Source organism: Cibotium barometz, chromosome 39 (genome assembly GCF_041138505.1).
Source record: "Cibotium barometz isolate CiBa-2024 chromosome 39, ASM4113850v1, whole genome shotgun sequence".
Lineage (NCBI taxonomy): Eukaryota > Viridiplantae > Streptophyta > Polypodiopsida > Cyatheales > Cibotiaceae > Cibotium > Cibotium barometz.
The window spans coordinates 18,882,638-18,893,718 of NC_141084.1; the positions used below are offsets into that span (position 1 = coordinate 18,882,638).

At 44.0% G+C, this 11,081-nt stretch overlaps 1 protein-coding gene across 4 annotated transcripts; it reads right to left on the reverse strand.

Moving 5' to 3' along the window:
* Positions 1–255: 255 nt before the first annotated feature.
* Positions 256–6,959, reverse strand: LOC147615819 (DEAD-box ATP-dependent RNA helicase 38-like). 4 transcript variants are annotated; one of them, XR_015262643.1, is made up of 9 exons: positions 6,536–6,954; positions 6,026–6,319; positions 5,635–5,859; positions 5,462–5,527; positions 1,984–2,385; positions 1,753–1,864; positions 1,582–1,667; positions 963–1,122; positions 256–703 (listed from the first exon to the last, which is right to left on the reverse strand). XR_015262643.1 is itself a non-coding variant. In XM_086778432.1 (8 exons), the coding sequence occupies exons 1-8, from the start codon at positions 6,827–6,829 to the stop codon at positions 1,083–1,085; spliced, it is 1,569 nt and encodes a 522-aa protein (XP_086634558.1). In that variant the 5' UTR covers positions 6,830–6,958; the 3' UTR covers positions 256–1,082. The 4 variants fall into 4 exon arrangements, 3 of the variants coding, with proteins under 3 accessions (XP_086634558.1, XP_086634559.1, XP_086634556.1); XM_086778432.1 differs by having other exon boundaries at positions 256–1,122; positions 1,532–1,667; positions 6,536–6,958; XM_086778433.1 differs by having other exon boundaries at positions 256–1,122.
* Between the last annotated feature and the right edge of the window lie 4,122 nt (positions 6,960–11,081).

An 11,081-nucleotide genomic window follows, 5' to 3' on the forward strand; every position in this document is an offset into this window, starting at 1 on the left:
TGGACCAGTAAAACTTAAATCAATGGTGAATTCTTCCATCTGAAACTAATGTGCAATCACAGAAAATGTGCGCTTGTAGACTGAATGCCTACACACGGGTGCCCATGCAGGCTAGGCTGGTGATTGTAGCAGCCATTCCATTTCATGTTCTAAGCTGCAGAAAAACGCTCTAATTCGGTAAGCGTACATGCAAGTGCACCAACATGTGTGAGCATACATGCATGCAAGACACAACACACTCAAAACACAGGGATGTAAACGGGAAGAGGAGCACAATTGATTGTTAGATCCACAAAGTTTGAAGCATCCCATGCTAGCTAACAAGGGAGAGAAGGTTATTGACACAAGACTCACCATACAGACTATAAAGAGTGCTAAGCTTCAAATATCACACTTACACCTCTCTTTTCAATGGTGCTACGCTACATAATTGATAATTCAAAAAACTAGTGTATGTAACTGCTCTTTCTTGAAAAAAAAAAGCTCCAACACCACTAGAGCTGCAGGAGTCCTATGGCAAGGCCTCCTTATTTTTAAGCATCTGTATATAGTTATTTAACTCCCACAGCATCTAGCTGCGATGTCATATCAATCCAATACCTTAATCTACTCCCTGCACCAAAACTATATCCTAACATCAGCACGGAAAAGCTTGACTATCCTTTTGAGGCTTCCAAGTTGATGGTGGTTTGAATAGCTGCACCTGTTTTGGATCCCATCTGAGTTAGGATAACACACTACAAAAAGCTTTCTTCAGTGAAAGAACTCTTCACTTCCATCGGAGTTAAGGATAACACACACTACAAAAAGCTCTTCAGTGAAAGAACTCTTCACTTCAAAACTGCTCTCTTGATAATGCCAATGATCTCATGCATGACTTTGGCCAAAGCTTCACACGTTTCCCAGCCAGCTTTAACAGAGTATTACATATATCCAGACCCCCTTGGAAAAGAATCATTTACCAATTTTGCATGATAGTGTTCAACCTTGATGTTGTGTATGAAATGCTACATCAAAACTGAAGAAGTGATTGAGGATTCCCCAGGAGCCAAGAGCCCTTGTTTATGCAAGTCCAGCGTCCTTTAGCACTGCTTCAAAAGCTTCATCGTCATCCCAAGCAACCTGAGGGCACCAGCAACCAAGCGAATAAAGAATTCAGACCAAAAGTTTTGTATTTAAGTGCAAGAGATGTTGGGCTGCAAGCACTCATACATGAAGAGAGACACAGTAAGGCTTTCATCACCAAAGCCTAATGCAATAAGTAATTACAACACCCTGCTTAGTATGCATAGATCGAGAAGACTTGAAAAATGGATGCTTACATGGGCAATCTACTCTTAGGCACATACAAAAAACACAACCCATCATTGCCTCAGAAAACACGCATAGTTTTTGTAAGGTATGTATATGCGCCTATCACACCACCTGCAACACTATATATAGACAGTTATCACAAGCTAAGGTATCCATCACCAACTTTTGGAACCACTCCTAAAGGTATAAAAAGGCTCACTTGAACCACCCCGCTTACCCTGTTGACCGCACCACTTTTTTTTTTTGGGCATCCATGAAGGGCCTCACCTCAGGGATATCACGGTTGAAGTAACTCCCAATCCGACTAAGGTTCTCCTCATCTTGTCTGGTAACCAGAAGATTAAAAGCCGCACCTATCCAAGATACCAGAAGGCCACATATTGCCTCAATAAAACCCAAAGTGAAAGCCTCCTAATTCTTGAAAAAATCCTTTCATACCTTTTCTCCCAAAACGACCACTCCTTCCAATCCTGTGCAAGTAAAGCTCATAATCTGGCTCGTATGGAGGTGCATTCTTTATCGGCAGGTCATAGTTCACCACCAAAGTGACCTGCATACAATGTGAAACAGGAGAAACATGTTGAGGGTTGTTTGGCAGCGAAGCAACAGCTACATGCTTACACAACCAAAATTCGTAGGAAGACAGTCTGAAAAATGTCATACACTTACCTGTGCTTGGTCAAAGCCACGTGCAAGAACATCTGTGGCTATCAGAATTTTTGTTTGTCCAGACCTGAATTCACGAATGACCCGGTCTCTGTCTTCATTCGACAAACCACCTTGAATTGAGGTACATTTGTGCCCGTCTGCTTCCAATCTCTTGTGCAGATTACTTGCACTTGCTCGGGTACGGACAAAGATGATCGACTGCCCGAGCTTCTCAGCTGCAGGAAATATCCTATCTTTGAGCACAGTAACTTTGTCTGCATCCCTGGGACACTTGACACGGTATTGCTTGATAACATCAAGTGAAAGCTCTTCTTTCTTCACAAAGACTTGATTTGCTTTGGGAGCAATCTTCATGGTGAATTCCTTGACTTTGTCATTGAAGGTTGCGGAGAAAAACAAAACCTGCCAAAAGCACAAATCTTAAAAGGTTAAGGAAACTACAGCAAACAAACAGATGTAATAGCCTCTATACAAACTTAAACTTATATCCAAAAATACGGGTACAAAGCTCAGTTCAGAGCAATCAGGCTTGATCAATGCCAGGGTTATGGCTAACTCTAGGCTTGATCCTAGGTGGAAAGTTTGCATTGCTGGTCAGTCAAGCCCGTCCATCGCACTCTTAAGTGTGTAATTACACGGCTTAGGGTGCTAAGATCCTGTGCAGTATGTACATCATGTTGAGTTTAAAAAGTATCCCAAAGTAGTTAAAACCAGTGTACTTTTCTAACTCCTCCACACATGGAGAAGAATATATGTTGTTTAGTCTCTTGAGATATGGCTCATAAACAAGTAATCTGCAACGGTCGCAAGCAAAAAAACAAAAATCGTGCATGTGAATATAGCTTGTGACCACTCTATTGTAACATGGGTACTTGTGGAAGCGCGTTTATGAATTGATTGATTGCAATTCATGGCTCTATACCGACCACCCTAGCTCAGCTCGCCTGTCTAATCTTGAACCATCAATTAGCGCCTAATCGAAGACTTAAACCCATGTTCAAACTGCTACTTCTTCATGCTCAACACACAGTAGAGAGAGATGACCTAATCTACCATGTATTACAAACATGAAATGTATACAATGCTCAATAGAGATACTCAATGGTAGCACTGCTCCTGAGTTCTCAATGACTCAATGATGATCAATGAATGAATATGGCTAAAGCCTAGACTCCTATTTCTAGTGTCTAATGTTGGCGAGTTGGCTACCAACTCTACCAACCCTAATAATAATGTCCAACTACATGTGTTCGCACAATAATCCAATAACTCTGACTGCATCGGCTACTCATTGGGCGCCTAGACAATATTACAAAGATCTGGCACAATAGTCCTTACAAACACAAAAATCCGGCCACGTACTCAACCTCTTGAGTTGGCCAATGGGTAGAAGCATGTACATGTCACACTCGGGAGAGTGCACGTGACATCGGATGGGCAGTATTAGACTCCAGATCAATCAGGGCGACGAAAGCTGACTCTTCCACAACTTTGACAGATGAGCTCGCCTCTTTGTCCTTTGACTTCCCTTCCAAGTCCCACATGCCACTCCGGCATTGTCACCATAAGTGCCCTTGTCTGGAGCAATAATCACAAACCTTCTAGTCACCAAAAGAATTAGGAGCTAAAGACCCCTTCGGCTTAGCATCCTTAGTCCTTAGAGGGAGGTGAAACACCTTTGCCTTTGTTAGGCAGCCCCCCCTCTCTATCCAACGAAAGCCTGGTTACCTTTCTTTGAAGAAGAATTCTTGAATCTCCTCTCCTAATTAAGGACCATAGGCACCAGCTCATCCTAGGTAATGGTTTCCATTCGTCATTAGGTAAGAAGAGAAGAATAGAAGCTCTCAAATTTTGGGGGAAACTCAGCAAGTAGCCAGATCACCATATACTTAGCGGAAACCTCCTTCCCGCACCCAGAAATCTCAAATCGCAATGACTCCAATTTGTTGATCCCGCATGGAAGTGGAATTAGTGGGTGAAAGCTTCAACATTTGAAGCTTCAAGGAAACTCTCTTCATGGGTGTCTTCCGGTGTAGATGTTGGAGAGTTTCTTGAATCTTCCAAGCAACATGTGCATGGGTAACATGTTTGATGTGAGTGATGACTGAGGGTTTAGAGTTCAGAAGGATGAATGACCAAGCACGAACATTAAAACGATCCCATAAAGCAGCTTCATGCGTAAGGATATCCCTCATATCCTCATCCTCTACAGTGTCTAGGTTAGGCTATAGGACCAGGCGAGTGATGAACTCCAGAGGATCGTATGTCTCCAAGACTGCTTCCACCATGACTTTCCAGGTGTTGTAGTTTGTGCCATCCAAGGGAAAGTCGGAAGAGTGGGTATCTGAACCGCCCGACGTTGAATGAGTGCCATGATGTACCCCCTTTGAAAAACGCAGACACCAAAACAGCCCAAGAGCTACTCTGCACTTGTAGGGAGGGTGGTGTGATTCCATTGGTCGGTGTGGAATGCTTGGTACAATCAACAAGGTTTCCATGAAGTTTCAACTTCCACCTAGTTGAACAATGCATGACGTATTCCGTGTCCAGGTGTCTCGTACACTTATTAGACCCTTTGGCCAGGTGGACGGGTACTTGCCAAAATGTCACATGTCTAGGTCTAATGAGCACTAGAGTGTGTGAACCCTTTCTGGAATGGAAACTAGCAACACCAAGCTTGGGAACATGGAGGCTAAGGGGCCATGTGCTGTTTACAGCCCATTGGCCAGCCCAATTGGAGGGGCGAAAGGCCAACAGAGGTGCCCGGTACCAAGGGGTCACAAATGTGAAATGCAAGAAAAACTCATATTTTTGCCTGTACTCTTCCAGTCGGCCAATTTCTCTTCCTATCCCCTATCTATAGATGCTCCACAGGTCCTCTCATTCCTACAACCCACAGCTTGCCTAGGGCTGCCTACAGGCAAGAAATGCAAGGGAGAAAGGTCAAGAAGCCAGAAGACCAGCAGTGAAAGGGAAACGCTGCACATAAGAGGTCTACTGGAGCAAAACACAAGCATCCAAGGTGCTCCCCAGTAGTACAGGTGTTTCGCACGACTTCTTGATCAGGTGTTCTGGACCAGTTCTTGATCAATCTTTGGGGACTGGAAATCAGCCCACATGTCATTCCATTACCATTCAGCAATAAAGCAAATGCACCTTCACAGTGGAGCCCTTCAGAGGGTTAATCTGGTGCACACTCTGCCTCTCTCATTCACTCTCTCGTGTGCAAATTCTGAATTATGGAACACTGGATTACTGCTCTAACCAAGTTAACAAATCCACCTCCAAGCTTCCGCATGTAACAACCGCATGTTACAACTGCAACGGCTTCATATAGCTGTAATAAATGCCCATCCTGAATTTTAAAAAGCCTACATCTGTGGCTACTGCGACATATAGCAGCAAGAACAAAGTACATTAAGATAAAATGGATCCACACATCATGACTTGTAGCATAAGTGCAGGCATTGAAGGTTACCTGACAGCCGCCATTATTCTTTACGATATCCCGGATAATACGCATTGAATCATCTTGAAAGCCATCCTATCACACCAGTCGTGTCAAAAAGTACTTGTTTGACCAAAAATAAATAAATGAATATGAAGCATTAAATCCCTGGAATTGCTGTCAGGCAAGCACAATGTTCAGACCTGAGCGAGCATATGGTCTGCTTCATCAAAAACAAGTATCTTGATTTGCCTGGTATTCAGTGTCTTGGTGCTGATCCATCTCTTGATAGTGCCAGGGGTGCCAATAACAACTTGATCAACAATTGGTCCCCTCCTTGTACTTGAGTACTTCTCTGAGTCTGATGATATTGCACAAACAGAAGTTATGCCCGAGAACTTTCCCATTTTGAGAAGCACCTCCTCGTTCTGCAGACATACATCGAAATCCACATTTCAGCAAAGCCGGAATTGAACCGAATCCATTTATATAGAAACAAGAACATTGGTATGAAAACATGAAAAACATTGTGAAGAAGGCTCTTCTCTAGAACGTAAGCATAGAGTGATTTAAAAAATGGTTACAAATCAATACCTGGATGGCCAACTCCCTGGTTGGACAGACACATATAGCCTGTGGTGCTTTCAACTCAGGATCAACCCTGCTGAGCATGCCAAGGACAAAGCAAGTGGTCTTTCCAGAGCCATTGTGCGCCTGAGCAATAAGATGGTGATAAGGTGGTGTGAGAATCATGGGGAGAGTGATTCCTTGGATTTTACTAGGCCTTTCAAACTTCATCTCTGAATACAAGCCTCGCAGTAAACTTTCTGAAAGGTTGAGCTCTTCAAATGACTTCGAGAAAGTATAGGGTGTCTCTCCAGCCACCACCTAGACGCAAGCAAATTAGCACGGGTAAACCAGCTGGAAAAACCTCAAAATGTCAAGAAAACTCTCTAAATTCACACGCTAAATACACACATACACATGTGATTTCTGTGTAGTTTTAGAAATTTTCATTTTTTTAAAAACATAATTACTGCAAAATATTAGAATGGCATGTGTGATTATGTGTAGTTTCTGTGATTCTTGCAATGCTGTACGTACAGTTTTGATATGCGAGGGCTCTGCTGATTCCACTTCCTCGTTGAGCTTGTTGGACTTCAGGGCAATCTGAGGTGTATCAACGTCATCTGCTGCTGCTGCGGCATCCGAAAACGATAGGGATTTCATCTCTGCAGTCGCCTCTCTCTCACCTCCGTCGACATCGCCGTCGCCTTTTCCAACACCAACTCCGTCTCCGGCAGCTGCCTCTCCGTCGACGGTCTCAAAAACCGATCCACTATCGCCTGATGTCTCGACTCCCTCGGCCGGCGGATCCTGCTCTGCCGTGGACGCCATAGCCGAAACCTGGCCACGGATAGACGCAGCTTTCTGTCTGATAAAAGTTCTGCTAGAGACCTCGGGGTGATACAGTTCAAATCAGGTGAAGATGCATTTTAAATGTCGGAGGCGAGTTATTAAATTACCAAATTTACGTGCCTTTAAGAAATAGGAAATGATTATATGAAAATAGATAGTAACTATCCTTCATATCATCATTCCATTACATGCATATCCATACAGCTGTACTTATTCCATGAAGACTCAAGCATAAGGCAATAGGTGACCCACACCAAGTACCCATCAATAAGATTAACTTCCTAAAATACCCGATTCAAAAGGAAGCCCATCCGCTTCAAATGGCAATGCATAGTATCACCCGGGTCAAATGGAAATACATCCGCTTCAAATGGCAATGCATAGTATCCACCCGGGTCAAATGGAAATCCATCCGCTTCAAGTGGCAATGCATGACCTCAATTTCAACATTTCCATGCCGAGTAAGCCCACAAGATGATGGATTTGGAAATGACCTTTGTGGTTGTGACCCGCCTCTTGTCCTATCAAGGGAAAAGTAAATCTTTTCCACACTCCTTTGCACTTCATTTATCCACATGCACTCGTGATGGAGTACCACCATAGCTAAAGAAGCACGAAGCTCCAAGAAGTATGATTTCATTGGTATTGGTAAATGTTGGTAAAAGTATGTTATGCCACTAGTTACAATATTCACTTATATACTTGCCCACCATTTATATACTTGCCCACCATTTCACACTCATTAAAATTGGGCCTCCATACTTGCTCGGCCATACCTATGCCCATGGGCTCTCTTTGAGTCTAATTCCAAGCCCCCTTCATTACACATGTGTTTCTCAAAATCGTTTATACGTGAGTCGTCATGTTTAGTTTTCATATCGTTTTCAACATGGCTGAGCGTACTCATAAAAGAGCTAAAGCAGTCTCTCCATGTGCTCCAGTGTCGATTGGCCTATCTCCCTTATCCGCGTCACCTCATAGATGTCTTGCCCAAGCGCCGGTTTGTAGTTACCGACCGTCTGAATCAAAGGAGAATGTTCCTCCTCGAATCGTCACTCCTCCCGAAGGTCCGATCGGTTTGGAGAATTTGAAAGCTGTTAAACGGAAAGCTCGTTCATCAGGTATCTAAAATATCAACATGAATTGTTTTTTATGATGTTTTGGTGTTTTAAAATATATGTGACATTTGGTATCTTTATGGTCCTAGGTAGCTTTGAGACGTCTTCCACTACGACGAAGAGGATCACATTGTATTGTAGAATCACAAAAGTCTTCATTAACATGTCAACAATTCAGAGACATTTCTAGTCTAGTCAATGAAATCACATCTTGAAGAAATAAGGCTTTGTTTTTTTTATCACATTGTGTTTTAGAATCACTTAAGTTGCTACAAAGAAACATAGACAACTTTATGAAACGACATACGACTATAGTAAGAAAACTTGATTCTGATTGCTGAATCGACACATAAATAAGAATGGTATTAGAAGTACATGTGTTAAAGTTTCACGAGTAATTATCACGAACGATGTGGATGCTCCAATAATCGAGAATATAAAAAAATCCTTTCACATTAACATGTTGATCAACATCAATAGTTAATGAATTAAATTGTAGACGGTGGTAATGTTTCTTTTGTGTGTGTGTGTGTGTGTGTGTGTGTGTGTAAGTGAAGGACCAAAAAAAAGTACATAAAATATGGTGGGAAGGACCCAAAACAAAACATACATAAAGTATGGTGTGTAAAGGACCACAAAAAAAACGTATATAAAGTATAGTGGGAAGGTGGAACAATAATCATAGGGGAGTGTGCCACTTTCTTGCAATTGTAAAGCTGTATAGCACATGGTAATGTACTTATGTGGTGAGCATTCACTTCAAAATTGTTTTGGAGCGTTCCCCTTACTTGTTTAATATCTATTGATGAGATATCATTTGGTAATGGTAATAAATCTACATATTGTAGCAGGGTTGGTTGCTCAACACACTAAGTGGTGTCTCTTCTCTAGACAGTATGTCCGAAGTCCTCGATGCTCATAGTACAACACAGAAGACACTATGTAGCAGAACACGACACAAGAAGAGATAAGACCAAGAGAGAAATAAGAACACTTACACTACTCCAAGGACACTGATACATGTCCTTCACTGTATCGTGCACACTCAGTAGAGGTCACAATGAAGAGGATGACACAGCTCAAGCTGATTGACAAGTGATTATAGAACATAGGGTACAAGTGGAATGAAGGCTGAGCATGTAGGATGTCCTTTAGGTGATGGTGAGGGATGAAGGATAAGGTTGTCCTTTAAAGTGGGATAAAAAGGTGTCCTCCAAGAAGATGAGTGAGAGATATAAAATGAAGGATGAAGGATAAGGCTGTCCTTTAAAGGATAAGGCTGTCCTTTAAAGGATAAGGCTGTCCTTTAAAGTGGGATAAAAAGGTGTCCTCCAAGAAGATGAGTGAGAGATATAAAATGAAGGATGTCAGATGTCCTTCACGATGAGTCGAGTAATCATATATGCCTGAGGTTGAGTTAGTGGCACCCTCTATCTCTGGAAGATTCCCTCGGAGCAGCGACCTTTGGTAGAATCTCCTATCGCTAGTCGATGTCGTTGGAGTGTTAGTGAGGTGCTTCAATGCCGAAGCAGCGGTGCTCAATGCTGTGCATGCACCATTGTTTTTGGATGCTTTGTTGCCCTTCTTTTTCCCTATTAAAGCTGAGCTTCTAGAATTGCGCCATCGCTTGTTGCAAGCCTGACTAACTGGGAAGCATGGTGAGTGTGTTGCGGGTGCACCTGCCCTTGGATATTCCTATTGTTGGAGTTGGACGAGTCGTGAGGGAGAGGGGCTGAAGGGGGGGCTGAAGGATGGTCAAAGAGGGGGGAGGACCAGGCTGATGAACCAAGGTCCAAGAGGGGATGGTGTGGGGGAAGAACCAATGAACAGTCCAAGAGTAAGGTGCAGACCAAGGGGGGGGGAACTGGCGGATGGAGACGGCGGGGAGGCAAACAATCTACAAGGGGGGGTAACCTAGTCGACAAGGGGGTGATGGGCTGTCGTACGAGTCGACAAGGGACGGTGAGGGGGTGGTTGGCAGATGAGGGGAAAAGGGGGGGATGACAAATGGGAGCGATAGACAAACCAGGGGCTAGCGGATGGGGGTGGAACCATAGAGAGAGAATGGGGGTTGCTAGACGAACTTGGTGGACTAACCAAGGGGGAGGGGAGGTTGTAGGTGAACCCCCAGGGGAATGGAACGAGAGAGAGAAGGGGGGCTAGTGGACTGACCAAGGTGGATGAACCAGGGAGAGAGGATTCAGGGAATGAAAGAAGAGGGAGGTAGGGTTGACGGGAAGGAACGAGAAAGGGAAGGGGGGGCTAACAGACAAACCAAGGCGGATGAACCAGGGAGGAAGGATTTAGCAGATGAACCAAGAGGGAGGTAGGGTTGGTAGACTGAAAGAAACAAGAAAGAGAAGGGGTGGCGGACAAACCAAGAGGGAGGTAGGGTTGGTGGACAGGAAGAAATGAGAAAGAAAAAGGGGGGGTGGACAAACCAAGAGGGAGGTAGGGTTGGTGAACGAAAGGAGAAACAGAAGGGGGGGTGGAGGATGAACCAAGGCAAACAAACCAGGGGGTGAGTTGGCCGGATGGACCATGAGGGGGGTTGGTGGATGAACTGGGGAATGGTAGCAAGGATGAACTAAGGGGTGAAGTCGGCGAATGAACCAAAGCACGATTGGGAAAATAGTTGGGGATTTTTTGGGGTTTTTTTCCTTCTCTTTTTTTTGGGGGGGTTGTTTTTTTTTAGATGCTAAGAGGGAAGCATGCCTGCCAAGGTGGGTGAGGCTTGTGTTGGGTTTCTATGGGAGTTGATCTTATTTGCTGGTTCTGAACATAGTGGCATGCCTGACTCGTAGAGCTGGTGATCGGGTGTTGAATGGTGGCTTGGGGTGAAAGGAAAGACTTCAACATGGTGGGGTTGTAGGAGTCGTGGGCCTCCAAAGTGGCCAATGGTGCTAGAGGGTGTAAGACGGTGGTAAAGATAGCCGGGAGGTAAGTGTGTGTGGCAAGGATCAAGGGCGTCCGTGATGGTGTGTGCAGAGGGGGAAGGAAATTCACAGGTGGCCCTTGTGGTGTGGGTAGAAGAGGAGGTAAGGTTGAGAATGACCGAGATGAAATAGGGTGACGATGGAATAGATTGTGCGGAGGAGCATAAGGGTAACTAG